This window comes from Carassius auratus, chromosome 30, assembly GCF_003368295.1.
Source record: "Carassius auratus strain Wakin chromosome 30, ASM336829v1, whole genome shotgun sequence".
Classification (NCBI taxonomy): Eukaryota; Metazoa; Chordata; class Actinopteri; order Cypriniformes; family Cyprinidae; genus Carassius; species Carassius auratus.
The window spans coordinates 13,276,617-13,297,031 of record NC_039272.1 but is presented as its reverse complement, the minus strand read 5'-3'; the positions used below and the strand labels follow the sequence as shown (position 1 = coordinate 13,297,031).

General features: G+C 37.1%; 1 protein-coding gene across 1 annotated transcript; it reads left to right on the top strand.

Moving 5' to 3' along the window:
• Positions 1 to 88: 88 nt before the first annotated feature.
• Positions 89 to 2,403, top strand: LOC113049282 (metallo-beta-lactamase domain-containing protein 2-like). Its single transcript, XM_026211492.1, has 2 exons — positions 89 to 648; positions 1,614 to 2,403. The coding sequence occupies exons 1-2, from the start codon at positions 207 to 209 to the stop codon at positions 1,997 to 1,999; spliced, it is 828 nt and encodes a 275-aa protein (XP_026067277.1). The 5' UTR covers positions 89 to 206; the 3' UTR covers positions 2,000 to 2,403.
• The last annotated feature ends 18,012 nt before the right edge of the window (positions 2,404 to 20,415 follow it).

The following is a 20,415-nucleotide window of genomic DNA, read 5'->3' as shown; positions in this document are numbered from 1 at the left end:
TGGGTGGTGCCTATTGCCGCATTGACCAATAGTATTTCGACTCTCCAGCACGTCATGTCGTTACTGTCGATGACGTGCTGCGCTTGCGGAACAGGGTTCAGCGTCCTTTCTGCAGCTGCAGCAGCTAGGATTTTAAACCAAAATTATAGGTTAACAGCCATATATTTAATCTTTTATGCAATAATAACCTCTTGAATGTATTGGAGATGTCTGCGACTGACTGGTACGCGCATAAGTCGCTGGAAAATGGCATGTTTTGGATCCAGGAGCGGTTTTATGAATCAGGGAACAGGGCGAATATCTGGCTCATACGCGGGTCCCATCAGGACGTGGTCATAGATACCGGACTGGGTTTACGGAGTCTGCCCGAATACATCAATAGTAAAGGGCTGCTAGGGGACGATTCAAAGCGCAAGAACCCGCTTTTAGCTATTGGCACGCATGTGCATTTTGATCATTCGGGTGGGCTGCATCAGTTTCAACAGGTGGGCGTGCACAAGGCGGAGGTGGATGCTCTGGCTAATGGGGACAACTTCGAGACAGTGACGTGGTTATCTGACCGCGAGATCGTGGAGGATCCATCGCCTGGATGGCGAGCAAGACAGTACAGAGTCAAGGCGGTCACACCAACACATATACTACAAGAAGGTGGGCTATTATACAGTTTGCATGACTATAATATTATTGTAATGCATACAACACTAAATGTGTGTGTGTGTATATATATATATATATATATACTGAAACACTATTGCATAAATTACTCCAGAATACCGATGCATACGGAATTGTATGACTTCATTCTGGACAGCCTTGCATAATATCTTTGAAGAGCTCTTGAAAAAGATCGAAACAAATCAGATCATGATTGACTCACCAGAGGCATGTCAGTGGTTAGTGAAAAGCAAGCCCACTGTCTAATGTGGCTTCATTTCCTTGATGGTAAAAACACCATTATAGTGGACTATTGGCAGAAACTCAGCAAAATCAGAGTACATCATACGTGACTTCCTCCCCATAACTCTCTGTGAATGGACTGTTTTGCAGTGTGTTGTGCTACTGCATATGAATAGATGTTCAATAGATGTTCAGTTCAGATGTTCATGTTTTTTCATGTCAGTGCATCTCCAGATGTCAAGGTGACACACAGAATGTCTACAGTGTGTATTGTGTTGTATTGTACATGTTTAAATAAAAAATTAAATGAAATTAAATTTATGCATTTAGCAGACGCTTTTATCCAAAGCGACTTACAGTGCATTCAGGCTATCATTTTTTTTTTTTTTTTTAAGTATATATAGTTAAATTTAAATACAGTTAAAAATGTATGCTTAGCTGAAAACATTTAATCAGTAAGAAAGTAGTCTTTGTGAATGCAGTCAAAATAAATTATTATATCTGGATTCTTATCCAGTAATTGACTGTAAAAGTCATGGAAATGATATCTCAGCTGTACTAATTATAAATGAACCCTTACCTCTGCATAATATACCTCACAAATCCTTCTCTGCTTCATAACTTGTGCATCAGTCGACACAGCTTCTGCTGTGTCAGTGCTGCAATGCAGTGACAATATCCAGTTCCCACATTTCCTTCCTTTCCTCCTTCTCCAGGCGACGTTATCAACCTTGGAGACCGACAGCTTACTGTTCTCCACATGCCGGGCCATTCCAGAGGCAGCATTTGTCTCCATGACAAGGAGAACAAAATTCTGTTCAGTGGAGACGTGGTCTATGATGGATCCATGATTGATTGGCTTCCTTACAGCCGGATAAACGATTACATTCGTAGCTGCGAAAGGCTGGTTAAGATGGTCGATAAAGAGGAGATTGACCAGGTCATGCCTGGCCATTATAACACTTTTGGGAGCAAGCGTCTACACCGGTTAGCCTCCAACTACATCGCTAGTGCCGGCGCCTGCCACAGAGCCTCCACCTGCTTGGTGAAGTCCTTAGCCAGCCTGGCACTTCGAGCCTCCAACTCGAGAAGTGCCTGCTAGTAGTGATGGAAAGGACTACTATGCAACAACATGTCATTACAGACCTCAATATATGAAAACACTGAGCAATACAGTGTGCTAATGATATACAGGATACAATTTGATAATATTATTTGTGATCAAGGATTAAAATAATGAAAAAAAGCTGCATAATATCCATCAAAGCATCAAGAAGAATAGTAAACATTGTCATGTTTTAAAGGTGCTGTTTGTAATTTTCAACAATAATGTGTAGAGATATCTAAAGGACTAAAATAAATAAATAAATAACTAGTTAATAACCAAGTTAAGTGCAAATCCAGCACCACGGCCCGTTTCATTGGTCAACTCAATCAGACAGACTTTACTGATGCAATTTAGAGTAAAAAAAAAAAAAAAGATCATGTATTGGTGCAGTTTAGATTGTGACAAAGTTAATTAATAATATATTATAATAATACATTATAATGATATTAGTATTATTATAATTCATGTTTTGAATTATTTTATTAGAATTGTTTTGCTTTTGCTTTAGTTTTCATTTTTATTTTAGGTACCAGTACTATTGTACCATTATTATTATTATTATTATTATTATTATTATTATTATTATTATTATTATTATTATTATTTTATTTATAACTCGTTTGGGAAAACAAAACAATATATATATATATATATATATATATATATATATATATATATATATATATATATATATATATATATATATATATATATATATATAAAATGGTTTTGGACTCCACATTCCAGGATCAAATGTTTGGAGAAACTTCTTATTTTGACTCAGTATTATTTTTTTGATTCCATTTTGGTCACTAATGATGTGGAAATTACACACTGCACCTTTCATAAAGATTATCATCATACAAAGGTTTCCACAGGTAAAGAATTTGGTATGTCTAGAGATAAATAAATAAAAAATCCCTCGTAAAACACATTGTAGCAGACATAATCTTCCAGTCACCTCTTAACGTAATCTGATCTGTTTCAGATGAATTGGCTTTGAAGAGAAAGCGATGTATTGAAAAAAAAAATGGGAGACAAGATATATTAGTAGCCAACTGTTGACTTGTTCTCTATGGCAGTATCTGCATGAGATATTGATGTAGCACAGCATGGATCCAGCGTCATTCTATTATTCTGTAGGCTCACAGTGAACTGTGTTGTGTGTGTGTGACCGAAGTGCGTTTTCTAAAGTACAAACAAAATCATGATCTTTCAGCGGCAGTCATATTAGTCCAGAAAACTGACTAGCCTTTACTGAAAGATGCTGAACAATGATTTTTGTTTGGTTTAGTTTCATAACACTGCCTCCATACTAGTAGTTCTCTTTGCTGCGTGCTTCTTTGCAAACTGCACAATGACTTTGATTCATTTGTATTAGTAATTTTTATATTGAAGCACATAAGTCAACGTGGGTGACCGTAGGTAGTTCGTGAAAGCCAAATGTTGTTTTTCCCTCTCAATAATTCACTGCCTTAGTTTAATCTGACAATAATTCAAAGGGCCTCCTCTTTAGTGTTCAAAAACATATTTTGTGTGTTTATGAAAGGAAATGATGTATAAAATGAGATGATGGTGGAGCTGTGAGAATGGCTAACATCAAGTCACTCATTTAAGTTGCCAAACTACAAATATGCTGCTTGACATTTTTTATGTAATTTTCATAATGCTGACATGTGTTTGTGTGAATGTGATGGGTAGCGATATAATATATCTATTCTGAATCTACAGTTGAAGTGAGCATGTACAGTATATGTGCACTATGTTTCTGCTCAGGGATCCCTTGAATCCAGGCAAAATGAGCAGAACTAACGCTATATTTAGTGCATCTTGGAGAGTAAACAAACTAATATCTCACAATGCCTTGATAACAACTGTTTTAATGCCCAGGCACCTGTTTAACAATATACTCACTTTCAATTCTGTATACATTGAGTCTTTGTGTTATTCTTCTCTTTTTGTGTTTGTTGATATTATCTAATTTGTAGTTCTGAAATGTGTCAAGAGAGAATTTCACTATTCTATTGGTGTTTAATACCCCTGTGAGCAAAAGTATTACAACCACAAGATGGAGACATTGACCCTGTTATGCCAGCACGTTTCCAGTCACATTGGAAATACAGAGCTGAAGTAGAGGAGCATCAAACTAAAGTCAGTGATATTTGGCAAAAGTCCCTCCTTTTTAAAATTCCCCAAAGAAGTTGGCACTTCCTTCGTTTTAAAAACTTGACATTTTCTCACATATCGCTAACCGCAAGCCTTATCCCCTTAGGCTAGTCATGATGGATTGGATGTGGCATTAATTTCCTTACAAATCTCTTGAAATATTTTTTGGGCCAAGTTTTGTTCTGGCAGTGTGTCTTTTGAAATACATACGTTTGGCAGTCACAGATCTGGTTGAAATTCCTAAGTACTGTTTGACACGGCTTTCAGTCAGGGTGAATTGATGGCTGCTGACAGATGGCTAATTATATCCAGGGGACTATTTGTCTGACTTGACCTACAAGAGGTGGTTACTGTTATTTTTAAAGGTGATAGGGCTCCAATGAAATGATGGAGTTTCCATGAGAAAAACGGAACCGGCTCTGTTCGCAAACAAGCTTGATTAGATTTTGGTCAGCTTACATGACGGACTTAGAAATGGATTTTTGTCCTTTTGGCTTGAATTCTCATACTGTGGATATTCCGCGTGGTTTACATCAAAGACGGTGGAGATTTACTGTAATATTTCAGCGTGGTATTGATTTTGTATGGAATAGCCGCAGCAGGCTTTTTGCGTGAGTCATATGTAGGCCGATTCCTGGACCTAGAAAACAATGAAAAGTATTATTGACCCTAAAGTTGACAACTGAACTGAAACCGTAAACATGGAAGGGAAAGACCAAACAAATGTTGCATTGTTTCTAAACATCTCTTCATGGACCTACAATTGAACTATAATGTCGTCTTGCATTAGTGAATGTGATCGAGAGCCTGTAACTAACGTGCCAGATTTCGTCAACTTTTCTCCCCTCCCGCTGGCTGTTTTTCCCTCTAACCCCACTTCAGTAACAAGACATTGTATCCCGCAGGCAGCCAGACGGACATTTGATGCGTGGTCGCCGCCGGGGAAGCGTTGTTTGACATTCAGCTGCTCCCTACATTATCTGCTAATTGACAGCCCCTATCTGCCCTCCGGCGAGCCAAGATGACACGTGTGGGAAGGACCGAGTTGAGGGGGGAATAGGGAAGTGCCAATCACCACCAGATTATCATGAGCGAAAGGATGGTAATGGAGCCTTAAACTGACCTGGCTGCTGAAGGTTTTGTGGGTTAATGGTTGCTGGTGCAACAACACCAATATGATGACCTCTTCTTCCAAAGTACTACACAAATACTTTGTCTTTCAGATCTGAGATGTGATTGAGGTCTACGAGACCATAAGGTGTTCTGTTTGTCATTTTAAAGTCTGCATGAAATGAAAATTCACCCTATCTATTATATAAACACATACTATTGATCTAAATGATTACTCTATGCAAATGTTTTATTTATTTTTTTCCTCGCAGATATTCCAGTAAAACTACAGACTTCTCTCTGGTGACATATGACAGACTTCAGTCTGCTTAAACCCGTCCCTTTCTTACAAATGATTGCAAGCTCACATTCAGATATGGCTCCATCCAACTCAGGAATATGCCTGCCCGACGTTTCTTTTTCATTTTTCCATATTCTGCTTCACTCAGCTGTATTTCCAAGAAGGTTTGTAACGGTATGAGATTTTCATGTTATGAAAATCGTCTCAGAAAATATCAAGGTATATATTAAACAATAATTCTTATCAGTAACAATGACGAATAAGAACAAGTTATCTGAGTGGACAAATCCTTTATTATAAAAAACTTGAAACCATTTTAATGAAAGTAGTGAAGTCTCCTCTCTGAAATAATTTAATTTAAAAAAAAAATAAAAAATAAGCACTTTATGTATACATATCATATATTAACATTTTAATTAATGTTTTAAAATGTTATCAAATTAATATTAAACAACTTTTATTTTTGGAAAAGCACAACAGAGGTAGGCTAAGTAAAAACATGGAGAAACATGATATTCCTTTAAAATAATGTTAAAATAAATTCATTATTAAAAATAATGTTGTTATTCTAACTTTGAAGTAGGCTACACTGAAAAATGCTAATATGTTTGTCATAATTTCAAGTTAAATCAAACTTTTATCTTAAACGAGTTGTAACGGACCTTTGAGTTTCAGATTTGAAAATGTTATTTTCTCAAATAAAACTGGGAAATTTTTATTGAAGTTTTCTTTCAGAGTAGTTCTGGTGATGTTCATGTTTATGTAACTTTATGGTGAAAACACCATTAGAGTCATGCCTACTCCAGTGTGTAGCTAGTTGATAAAACGGTGCCACTCAGAGACATGCAGAAACGAGCAATTATTTATACAGCAATCTCTTTGCGCTTTTAATATTCACAGACACATATCATATCTACTTTGACTTATCCATCCATGCACGTTATACTGTAAATTCCATGTTCATGACTTCACCGGGATTCCCTCTGCATCACAGAAATCATACAGCCTTAATTTATAACTTTTTATAAATGTAACACACTATTATCTGCACGCAGGGATGGTGTCTGCAAATATGAATGAAGATGTTGGATGTAGGCTATTGCCTGTTTTTGCATTGCAAAAAGTTGCATAGGCCTATGCACAGTTGAGTTTTTTTTTTTTTCTCATAATTTTTTTTTGACCTACTATAGGTGTGCAACACCTATGACCATCCAACAGCCTTTTTACTACTGCAACTATTTAGTAGTGACTGCAGAATTCTGGCAGGCATTCACCACACCATAGAGCATAAACGTCAAAATTCAGAAAAAATACAGTCCTGGACTTCTTTCATCTCCCCACAAAAAAAAAAAAAAAAAGGTTTACAGTATGATAACTACATACGTTCAAACTGTGATAAACCATCATAAAGTTATATATAGTTACAACCCTATTCACAAGTCAAAAATTATCTGTCGCGTCCTTGCTTTAATTGCAACTTTAAATTTCTGAAATTGCATGTGATCACCCTCTTTGTGACCGTTGCACACTCTTGCTTTGAGGTGGGCCAGGATGCTTAACTATTTGTGCTATCATATATTTAGTTAACACAATTTAGTGGTAATACAATTATCATGAAACTTCTCTGAGAGCATTTTGACATATACTTCAGCTTGCCAGTTAGCATGATGAAACTTTCCCTGATAAGTTTTGTATTTTAATATATTGAAAGACCGTCTAACAAAGTCGAGCAGTGTTTTGAGCAGTGCTCCCATTTTTATGTAGAAACTACAAGTGTAGCCTATTTGTGAGGTGTTGTGGGGAGATTAAAGAAGCCCTGGATTGTATTTTGTCTGAATTTTGACGTTTATGCTCTATGGTGTGGTGAGTGTCTGCCAGAACTCATGTAGGTTGCACACCTACTGTATAGTAGGTCTAACAGCAATAGGTCAAAAATCAGTTAATACACTGAAATACGGAATTCTCTGAACTCAAGTCTAATCTTTGGATAGTTTATTTATTTTTTATAATATGGGTTAGTTGGACTTTATGCAACCTAAATATTAAGGCCTTCCTTAAAAGTGATTTCTGATAATTGTTTTGCTTTGGACTGTTACCCTAGTCTATGTGGCATTGTGTCAAAGGACAACTTAATGGGATTTGGGCACCTTTTGGGATATTGGTTTGTTGTGTCAGAACTGAGCTGTCCAGAATAGTTCACTGAGAAAAACAGACCACTCAATGCCATTTCTCTTTCCAAAGTCAAGATGAAAGCTGGGACAGTGAGGATTTTGAAATGTTGATTTTGGTGAATGAAATGGGAAACTGGTGAATTCAACTGGCCTTCACTAATATTGAGATACTGAACTGTCATATGGATATTCAAGGAAAGTATGCCCAATAAGCCCAGTTTCCAGCCGCAACCTGCAGGACACCTATAGAGCGAACAATGCCAGACATAGTCACTGCAGTAGTCTGGCTATCCTGGAATGGAATTGTTTTCCTTCTCTTGTGTGACTATAGTGAGGGAGGCATAAACTGTTGATGTGGTTAAACAGAGCTTTGGGTTCAGGCAGCAGATTTGGAAATTCGGGTATTGGGTGACGCAAGGATTTCTGTCAAACAGACTTGAGTAGTCTGACAGTTTGTGACAAGAAACTTCCAGTCTGGTGGTTTTAGCCTGGATTCTCTTTAGCTCCGCTCCAGAAGTTAGGAGTGTGAACATGTCATGAAAAGGGTACAAGGGATCCTGCTTCATGCTGCTGCACTTCCATTTGTGTGTAGAGCTCTTAACAACAGGCCTCTGCAATTAACTAGGACATTTCTATTTGCTACAGATCACGTCTGTTCTTTTGTTCAGTTTTGTTTGTAAAGTGTTTTTCAGTCCACATTGTTGTTACATCCTTTATACACCCTCATGTCTTTCCAAACCTGGATGTATTTTAAAGAACGATGACCAAACAGTTCTCAAATTTATCTTATTTTACGTCCCACATAGTCATACAGGTGAGTAAACAATGCAATTTCTTGGGTGAAATATTAATTTAAGCAGCTTTACTGGAAATTGTTTCAGCTCTGAACTGGTTAAATATATATTGTTTTTGAATGCCTGGAATGGGAAATGGTTTGCTTAATGTAATGCTTTACACTATTTGATTAAAATGGCAAGGGGCATTGATGTATTTGGACCACAACAGTACCATTTAACCACCCAGTGAACTGAAACTCAAGGCCCTTCCAAGTTTTGGCTTCTTACCGGATCAAACTGATCCCTCTAAACCTTTTTTATGAACAGATTTATCAGTTGTCTTACAATTTATAGTGTATTTATTGATGGGACGATTTTAACTGAAAGTGAAATGGCATGAAAATAGACAAGCCTCATTATGAACAATAAATTCAGAAGCAATAAGTTCGGAAACATTCTCTGGCAAATCACACTCTATACCATCACTGTGAAAAAGTAATTTCCCTCAACCAACCACCCAGACACAGCTGAACAATGAGACTAGAGGATTAAACAGTCATTCTCTCTTGGATTGAAGAACAAAGGGAAAAGGGGAAATATGGTTAGTTTAAGCTGCCCACAATTTCGTTTTGTGGATTTTTCTGACATGATTTCCATAAGGGGAGATTTTTCTTTCAAGATACCATTTCTACTGTCGCCATCAGACATCACGTCATCTTGTTTCTGGAGTACAAAACCTTTTTTTTCCCCCTCTTCGGTGTCTGATTAAATCTTTGCTTTATTGTGGAGGGATCTGTACATTTGGAAACCACAGGGGAATGTTAGAAGTTACTAATTTAAGTATGTTTTTGCTCTTTTCTCTTTAGAAGATTACTCAAAAGAAAAAAAAGAGGAGAGAAGTACAATATTGGCTTTGAGTCTGGTACAGTCTGGCTCCATAGCAGCCCAAATGGCTCATTTTATTCACAAGATGAGGAAACGCGTCTCTCTGAAATTGGGACATCACATGGAGAAAAAAAAGCCTTTGGTCAGTGCCCTGTGGAGTCTAAATGACAATTTTCCGTTTTATTTCCATTGAGTTACCACAATATTTATTTTGTAAAGTCTCTGGAACCAGTGACACTGAGTTTCAGGCAGAGTCCGGGAACTATTTATTATGTTTACATTTTCTTTCATAACTACTACAACTGCAATAATATACCTACAATGAGAGTAACACTCCAAAATCAGTGTATATTTACCTTATTTAATTTTTTTGTACTTTTAATATTTGTAATACTACTATAGTATTCATGTTACCATGGTTTTCTCCCATACATGGCTGTAATTATTTAGTTATCTTTGAAGCCCCAATGAAACTGAAATGGGGGCTCTTGCTGGACGTTTTGGTGTCATTCTTTATTCATGACAGTGTTTTGGGGCAGAATTATGAGAGAGCCCACACTCTTGGTTGAAAAGCAACCCCACACATGGATGGACACATGGTAGCGTTTACCTTTTCTTCTCCGAACAATCAATTTTCCATACATCCCAAACAGTCGGATGGGAGCTTCATCAAAGAAAATAGTGTCTTTTGCTGTCCAATCCTTGTACCTCCTGCAGAATTTCAGTCTGTCCTTGTGGTTTTCTCAGAGAGAAGTGGATTCTTTGCTGCCCTTCTTGACACCAGGCCGCCGTTCAAAAGTCTTGGCCTCACTGTGCATGCAGATGCTCTCACACCAACCTGCTGCCATTCCTGAGCAAGCACTGCACTGCTGGAGACACAATTCTGTAGCTGGCTCCTCAGGAGGAGATGGTCCTGGCACTTGAACTTCTCTCCTTGAAGTTCATGATGATCTGGTAAATGGTTCTTTCAGGTGCAATATTCTTTGTAGCAATTTCCTTGCATGTGAGGCCATTTTGATGCATAGTGATGAAAGCTGCACGTGTTTCTTCGGAAGTAACCATTGCTAACAAGAACACAATGATTGGAAGCACTTCTTCCCTCATTTTATAACAATCAGTCTGCTCTTATAATCTAATTAGCATGATAGTAATTTTACCTGACTAGCACTCATTCACACTTTCACATAGGATCACACTGGCAATCTGGATGTTCTGGAGAAGTCCAGAACGCCTTTCCATTGGCCTGGATGGTTCATCATCGAAGAAAAAGTGTCAGATTAAGTGACGTTGACAGCCAATAAAAGGGACGCCACACTAATCCCCTGCTGAAAATTTTTTTTAAACCATCTAGTTATATTGGTTATAATTAAAATTTTATTGGAAACTGTAATGGTGCCTGTTGGTCTCCACTGGTAATTGGTCGCCTTCTGTTGGTGGATTTTGTTAAAGCCACTAAATCATAATGTAATATGTCCCAAAACACACTTCAGGAAACCATTATTTAATGGTTTTAATGGTTAAAAGTTGATGGTTTGTAATGTTTGTAATGGTATTTGTAGTGGAAATCATTTGAATTTCTGTGGTGGTCTCTGTTGTTTTTGTCAGCAGGGTCACCATGGGTTTTGTGATGTTATATGCCATAGATGCGATAGGATTGCTGTAATATTGTGCTACTGCTTGTAGTTGTGTGGGCCTGTTTGGGAGAAAATCCAGGGCCGTTTTTACCTCCCAGTCCATCCCTACTTCACATGTGCTGCTGATATGATTGGTCAGTTAATGTTAGCTGGTCATTTTGTGTCAAAAAACAAAACAAAACAAAAAACAGTGATTTTTGTGTGTGTGAAAAGTTCATTTTTTTTTTTTTTTTGGCCAATGAAGTCTTTAGCAATTATTTAAAATGCATCTGATCTCTCTACACAATAATCTAGAAACAATTTGAATGAACACTGTAAGAGCTTAAGCAGCCAACTTTACAAAACACAAAATTTATGTCACTGCAACAACTATTAGCCATGACTGTAGTATGCTTATATGGGAAGATTATGTTCATTATGAATTTTATAGATTATATATGAGATACACTCTAATCAAGGAACCTGTCAGCAACAGGAGCATTTACTATTTATGTATATCACTGAAGTCATTTAATTTTAACTTATCACGACTAATCCCCAACTGTAAACTGATGCTTCATAGATAGCAATTCAACTACCCCGTTCGAGACCCAGCAAGGTAGTAAGGACATTGTTAAAATAGTCTGTGTGACATCAGTGGTTTAACCTTAATTTTATAAAGCTACGAGAAGTCTTCATAAACATCTTAACATCTGAAGACTTCATCAGAGAGGATGACTTGCAATTTTTTGCCCAGCCTTACTTATTCAGACCAGAATATTTAGACAATGAACTAATAGAGATGGGCATTCTACGTCAGAACACTGGCTCCTGCGTCAGCAGCACCCCATGCATGCATCGTAGTATTGGGAATGCATGTCAAAGACTGACACATGGAGAACAAAGTGTTGAACGAATGTGAAAGTAGTTATATTTGTTTTCATTGCAGACAAAAAGTATTATCGTAGCTTATTGACATTACGGTTGGGGTTGATCCACTGATGTCATATGGACTATTTTAACGATTTCCTTACTAGTTTTCTGTGCCTTGAATGTGGTAGTTGCCTTGCTGCCTATGGAGGTTAAGAAAGCTCTTAGATTTTATAAAAAAATGTCTTCAATTTGTGTTCTTAAAGGTATTATAGGTTTAATATGATATGAGGCTGAGTAAGTAATGACAATGACAGGTTTGGGATGATGATGATGATGATGATGATGATGATGATGATTTTTTTTTTTTTTTTTTAAGTACAATTTTTAAAAGTCAATGTTTAACTTTAAGGGGAAAAAAAAATCTACAAAAAAAAATGCTGGGTTAGATAACACCCAGCTTGGGTTATTTGTAAACCAAGCACTGAGTACATTTTGAACAGAACACATGCTGGGTTATTTCAACGTTTTACCCACCATGCTAGGTTGTTTAATTTAATTCATCTATTGTTTAAAAATTATAATATTGCTGAATTAAAAAGAGTTGAAAATTAAAAATCGCACACAGAATTACTTTAGGCATCAGCAATAATCAAAAGATGAACATTTATTATTAAGCAAGAACACCCATGGACAAAATACAGGACAAATTGCAATTATTTGGGTGAAAACAGAATAGTTTACAATATTACAAACATTTAAACTCATTTAACAAGCGATTTAGAAATGAAAAAAGGCACATTTACAAGTAGCATTTTAATTTAAGTGTATTTAGCTGTTCTCTGTAATAAATTTTTACAGAAATAGTGCTCATTCTTGTGCCGGTGATGGGCTGCTGTTCTCGAGGGAACTGCAAACTTTAGACCACGGCCTAAAGATTCACTCGTAGCTGAGAGTGAGACTGAAACCTGCCAAAAATCAAACAGTACTGAGAACATATTTTAACATCAAATTCAATTATACTCAGTATTATAACAAATAAAATCAATTTATGTTATGCAAGGCAAAGGGGTTTCCAGCATGAAACAGCCACTGCTTACAGCTGCCTGACATCTCTCCCTAATGTTGCATTACATAAAAAAATATAATTTACACCACATTAAAGACTTTATAAATGAAATAAAATGTATACAAACCTTTATTTCCCCAAAAGAGTACACCAAATCGTCAGGGACAGCGCTAAGAAATGCTCTCTCCTGTGATCTTAAAAAACTCATGCTTTTAGCAGCTGCGTTGTTGAAATGTTTCATCGGAGGCAGGGTCAACCCAGTGGTTAGGTAGAAAAAAATAACCTAGCATTAAAATGACCCAGCACCTATGCAAAAATATTATAAACAACCCAATACAATGACCCAACAAGCTGAACCCAGCATCTGGGGTTTTAGAGTGTAATTTTCTGAATTCTCATTTTTGCATGAACTATGCCTTTTAGACTGCTGTGGAGAATCTCTTTTGGACATCTAGATTCACTAGGGGTAGTTTATAGTTAATATAATAGTTTTATGGTGTGCATTAAACAAAATAACATTGGAAAAAAAGAAAATGATATAAGTAGTCCATATGTCAGACACTGGGTGGGTAAATAATATGATGTGAAGGTGTTCAGGGCCCAAATGTTCTCTGGACATAATCACAGTTGGGCTGTGGATCAACCTCTGCTGCCAGACACTGTCTTCTCCTGAGCGGACACATTTCAGTAGTAAAAATAATGAGTTACTAGTCTGGCATCTCTCTTGAGAAGCAGGGCTGAGAGAGGGCACGAGAGGGAAGACCTGTCCACATGAAACCCATCAGAAAGCCCTGCAGAGAAACCATGCATGCAAATATGAGATCTTCCAGAGCTTGATCACAAACCTGAAAGTTTTCATCTCTCGTTCTCTCTCTCTTTTTAAACCTGTTCTTCTTCCCATTCTGCTCATTAAAGCAGATCTGTGAACTCTGACAGGAAAAACACAGAAAGTGAGAACAAGCGTTCAGTCGACATTTCAGATTTTTGAGAATTTCCCTAAAAATATGCTTTTAATGGATAGACTAGCGTGTCATACACTCTCCTTAACAGCACCTCAGCTGCATAACACAGACCATGTCTTTGGAGTAATTCAATGTGTCATCCATTCCTGTGCAGCCAGCTGATAGGGGGCAAAGAGCTAATGATTAATACCGTGATATAATGGGAAGAAAAAAAAAGATGGCAAGTTCACCATGGAGGCGTCTCCTGAACCTGACCGATAGCAGCAGGGTGCAGGCAGATAAACAGGAAACAAACCCCCTCAAATCCACTTTCAGTAAGATGCGTGGAACAGGATAGGCCATGCCAATAAATAACGATGCTTTATTGCTCTCTGATTGGCTATGGTAAATATAACGGCGTATCTCTAGCTAACAGCGCGGCCACAGGTATTTTCGGCTAAATTTGACAGGTCTAAAGACGAGACCCGTTGGATTACAGGTTGTATAATGTCGTTACATCATCACTGCAATACTAACTTGGTGAAACTTTGTTTAAAAAGTGCCTAGAAAACAAGACAAAGCAGACAGAGGTGAGGAGATGATTTGTCTTTATGCTAAATACAAATATCTGAACGATTATACAGCCTTTATGCTCACGCTAGTTGTCAGTGGAAAGGGAACTGGGATGAAAAACTTGTAAGTGCTAAGTATTAGCAGCTGGCCAACTGCACAAGAACAATGCGCTTTTACCTGAGCGTACACCTGCTATTTGTTATGCCTAAAATGTGGGTAAAGACTAACAGAAATGCAGTCTATTGTGTGTTTCACAAAAGCATGATGCACTCTGTTGTATACAAGCAATCGTAATTATAGTCGGCATTTATACGGTAACGGAGCAAGCACAGTGGGATTCAGAACATAAAACCATCAGTACGACCCTCATTAGCACTGCCGTTTTTCTTTCAAATTGCCTCTGTGCATGAGGCCGATGATCGCTTCCATATGGCTTTGGTCATCTCTAATAAATAGCATCGCATTTCTCTGGCTCGGAGCGATCCAAATTTAACAGAAACCTCAAGTACGCCTCTAATACGCTCGACATGTACAGGATTTCCTCCCATTTATCGAAGGGTTGCAGGCTGGAGTGTTTTCATTGCTGCTCTTATATGTATTTGGAAGGGGTTGATGGTAGTTATTGTGGATCATGGGCCCAGATTCACTTCCTCTGTCATTGGGCTGCAGTTTCCATTACTCAAATGGAAGAAGCAGTAAAGGGGCCAGTGTGTAGACGTGTGGTCCGCTGGCTGATGAACGGGTCGCTGCCACTACACTAAGGCCTCAGCAGATGAGGACCCTTCGAGAACATTCATTGTGCAGAATGTGGAAGATAAATGGTTATGATTCAAAAAGGCCAAATGGGCATGATGCTCTTAGAGAATAGACAGTAAAGACTTGTTATAAAAGATTTCCATTTTCAGTATATGCTGTTTTGAACTTTCTGTTCTGTTAAAAAAAATGCATAAAAATATTAAGCAGCACAACTGTTTTCAAAATTGATAATAAGATATGTTTCTTCAGGATCAGACCAGCATTGGAATGAAGGCTGGAGTAAAAATTGCTGAAAATTCTATAATGCTTTGTCATAACAGTTAATGTTATTTTATATGGTGCTAAATTCAATTGTAGCATTTAAAACTATACTGTTCTTCGTGTTTTTATTGTTTTCAAAATATAGAATTGTAATATTGTTGCATCCCTAATTCATATCTAAATCTGGACAGTCTAGCAGATTTGCCCCTTCCATTTTGTTTTCTAACTGGAAATTTTGTCCTCAACCCACCCATATGGCCCTTCTATGTCCAGTAGGGTGCAAAAAGGAGCAAATTAACACCCCTCGTGTTATGATTGGGCGGGGCGGTATTTTGAGTTTGTACGATATAGGGCTGCAACAAACGATTGTTTTGATAATCGATTAATATAATGATTATCAGTACGATTAATCGACTAATTATCGATTATTTCACTGAATAATCAGAAGACTTTGATTATTCAGCTTTTGCAATTAGTTAAAATATTGGGTTACACGTAACAAATAAAGGTAATTCAGCTTTTGAAAATCATATTATGTAATTACAATTATTATACAATTAATTTATAAAAAATTATACAAATACAATAAAAAGATTTTATCATTAACTAGGTTGACAAGTTGTGACTCTTAACTGAAAGCGACTCAAACATCCACAACGCTGTAATCAGATGCGTTTTAGACTTCTGCTTTCACACCATGGTCAGTTTTTGTTGCGGTTATTTCGATTTTGAGATTAAAACGTGCAGCATATATTTACATAATCATAATTTTTGGTTTAGTGAATTGAACTTCTGCCTTAAAAAGCTTTATTTTTGTTTTAAAATTGTAATGTTACAATCTTAGAATGTCATGTGATTATTAGCCCCTTCTTTGAACATAATGAATAGCATAGCCTAGTTTTACTATATCTTTTTTCATTGCCTTGGGCAGGATGTTACAGAAATAGTAATAATAATAATAATAATAATATGTATGTGTGTGTGTGTGTGTGTGTGTGTGTAATGAAATATATCTTTTTGAATCCAAATGTAGAGAAGGCCGATATATATATACCATATATTGCATATTAGCCAAATATTGGCAATATCGCCCAACCCTTGTTATGAATATTACGTAGAAAATCTGTCAATAAAACAGAATATCAATGCAGCTACTATAAATGTCTGCAGTCTGACTCCACTGTTTCATTAATTACACTGTTAGATGCTGCAGTAGGACTGGCGCTTTGTTTCAGATCTTTGCCAGATGGGCGCATGACACCCTACATTCTGTCAGAATGGCTCATGTCTTTGGCTCACAGAAACCTGGAAGGCCCAGGCAGATGTCCATCAAAGTGACAGGGCCTGGCGCTTCCAGGTACAGGATCATGGGTAATGCGAGAGCAGGCGGCAGTCGAGGCTTTACCCAGAGCCACAGCAACACCATGTCCAAGTGTTAGCAGATGATGCACATTTCAGACACGTTAATTCAAGCCGTCAGTTCAGCCATGAAACCATTTCTTCCTTCCTTCTTTTGCTGCCCTGCCACTCAGACAGCCAAGGGCTCATCTTCAACACAAAGGGCGGGGGAACACTCCACAATAGAAACCTTGAGGGATCGGGGTGAGGAGGCATACAGGGTTACAGTCTGTAGGGACGACAAAGGGGATTTACCAATTTAAGTGCTTTTTTTTTTTTACATCATTATTACTATGATAGATTCCTCTAGAAACAAACTAGCATTATGATTGGTGCAAATTGTGGTCCATGATAATAGATAGTACAGTACATGAATGCTATAGCTCAGTTACTAAATGGTTTAACTTCAGGACACAAGTTTTTACATTATTAAGTGGCAATCTAACAATGCTGAATTTATTTAATAAAATATCTAGTTTGATTGGACACATTTTGTTTGTTTGTAGTCACCCACCAATTGACAACCACTGATGAGGCAGTTGGTGAGGAAAAGAGTACAACCACTTGAACACATCTTTCATACACTTAAGTGGTGACTAAATACATTTTCTTAAAAAAAGAGATGGTATGTTAAAAGCGCATTTTTGTTCATATTCATTGTGTCCCAAAATAGTTGAGGATACTTAGATGATCTTAAGTTTATCTTAAAAAGTACTAAAGAATAATTTATAGTATGTTAAGTACAAAATTAGTGCGTAAAAATAGAGCACTTTAAGTCCAATATTGAAGTGTATTTTTATTTATTTTCTTACCTGGGGAAGTCAGCGTTTATCTAGTTAAATGGGCCAAACACAAATCTTAAGATTTGTACAGTTTCTGAAGTTTTTAGTAAATTTGTTGCATTGATTTATTCATGTTTGATCATTTTCCAGTATAAGCATTAAAAGTGATTTGCAAATTGACCTGAACAACTGATGATAATACACCATACAATAGCTTGCCAGCCAGACTACTGAGTATTGCCATGGAAGCAAACATATAGACAATATTCATGGCAAGATCTATATATGTGCCCATTAGACTATGGAATATCATAAAAAATAAAAGATGGGCCTGACGAAAGCGTATTCTATGACCATTAAACACCGGGTGTAACATATATACTTGATGTGGAAACTGTAATGGTTTCATGTGAAAATAAAAAGGTTTGGGACCATAATAGTTGTGGTGCTGTTTCAAAGCTTCCTTTAAAGTCAAATATGGTGAAGGCTTTTAAATTGGCGTAACTGTCCACCACAGTTGTCCTTCCTCACTCAGGACAATATATTTTGCAGGTGTTGTTCTGGCATATTAGTGGGTCACTGCCATTCTTTAGCACCCAGGATTGTCATCCAGTGTGCGTGTTATACATACTGAAGTATTTATTACCAAATTACGATATGTTATTGTGGTAAACCTACATAATGGGATGGAAAGGGTATGTTATAATTCTTTTCATGGAATGACTTCAAAGTACTCAGAGCTCTTGTGCAGCAGTTAGGAAATTATGGGGGACTTTATGAGACTTAGAATAAGTAGTGCACCTGGTTTAGTTTCTATACATCTCGATTGCTCTCGCGCTCAAATGCACAACGGGAGCATGAGCACAAGCTAATCGCGGTCTTTCCATGAACACCTGGATTTGATCTGATCCAGATGTTGCTGTCAGTTAAGCTCTTTATGAGCACTAAAACAAAATGTAGAAAAGAAAACATTTGTAGATTAATACAATTTGTAATCTCCACCAACTGTAAATGTATCTTGGCAGTTTAATTTACAGTTTTGTGCATAATACACAACTTGAATGAAAGCAAATTAATTTAATTTCAAATTATACTTAAGAAAAAAACAAACTTGCCCCATGCAAAAATAAATAGTGAATAAGTATTTTTGCTTAAATACAGTACAGTACGTATGTATGTATATATATATACATACATATGTACTGTACTGTATTTAAGCAAAATGTATATATACACCGAGAGAGGTTATAACATTTAAAAGAATAAAGCTAATGTAATGCATAATATAAATAAGTATTATTAATTATTAGTAATAAAAATAAAACCATAAATAATAAATGAGTTGGTGTTTTAATATGTAATAAAGGTTTTTTAATGCTACAATCAAGAAATCATTTCACAATAAATATCTAATATATTTTGGGATTTTGTATCCTTCCTGTAACACCAATGGAGCCCACTTCTACCACAGAACACTTCTGCAACTTTTTCTTCTGCATTTCTGGGACAAAAAAAAAAACCTATAAGGTCCTGGTATCCAAACTTGAACATAATTTCACTGCTTTTTCTTAACATGTTAGGTATGCATGTTAATATGTATTATCTATATCAGATAATCCTTAAAAATAAAATAAAATAACCTTTATGTAAACATTTTGAATTCATGCCTACTGCTTCTGCACATCTGACCTTTCCAAGTATGTCAGGCATCATTTAATACTCAAAATATTGTGAACTCTTGTCTTTCAACTATAACAGAAATATCTTATCATCATGGTGTGTTTATTTGTGTATTGTATGTCTGCATTCAGCATGGTAAACACAAGGGGGTGCCCTTATCCTTTCACTGCGAGGGCAGCGAGGTTCGCATATGCTGTAGATAAATGCACACAGAAGGACAGGGTAAGAAAGTAAAGATTGTGTGCAGATGTCATGTGCGTTTTGAGCACAGTTCAGTCATCACACTACATTTATCAGCTATATGACAGCACATGAGTGCCACAATGTACATGCCAACAGTCATGTCAGCTCTCGAGATCCTTACCCGCATATATAGACGTTGGCTTTTACAGTCTCTCGTTCTCTGTTGTTTTTCCCCTCAGTCTCTCCTTCTCAGAAAACCACGCTGAAATGTATTATGGGAGAAAACGGAACAAAAAAAGGAGAAGCAAAGTCTTGCTCTAGAGCTTTAACACTTGTTCAGTCCTCTGGCAGTAGAAGATTTGATGTTTAATGCCAGCGATTTCCCCCCTTTGTGAATTAATTAGTCTCTGCCAGCGTCGGCCACATTTGTCATTTGAATTTATGCTAATGAGGGCTGAGGGGTCCTGGTGGACCTGATAGGCCAGAGAAGCTGTCTCAGTCTCAGTCTCAGGCTTACAAGGCTTCTTCCCTCCTTCTCTATCTCTCTCTTTCTCTCGTTTTCTCATCTTATCTTCCCCCAATCCCCAGCTGCTTGGACTCCCTGACCTGTCACTCCACTGGGGGGCTTCTGGTGTCCTATGCTGATAAGGTGGCTAATTATCTCCGTGTGGGAAAGTGGATTTAGGGGCCACACACTCTCTCACTGTCTTCCGGTCACACTGAAAGCAAACCTGGCATGACGATTCAAACTGATCACATCCGTGTCTCTAGCTTTACAGTTTAGCCAAATTGATCATCCAGATTGTACAACAACACTGCTGATTCCACAAAACAAGTATGCATATTTAACTTCACAAGGAGCCTTATATCGTATT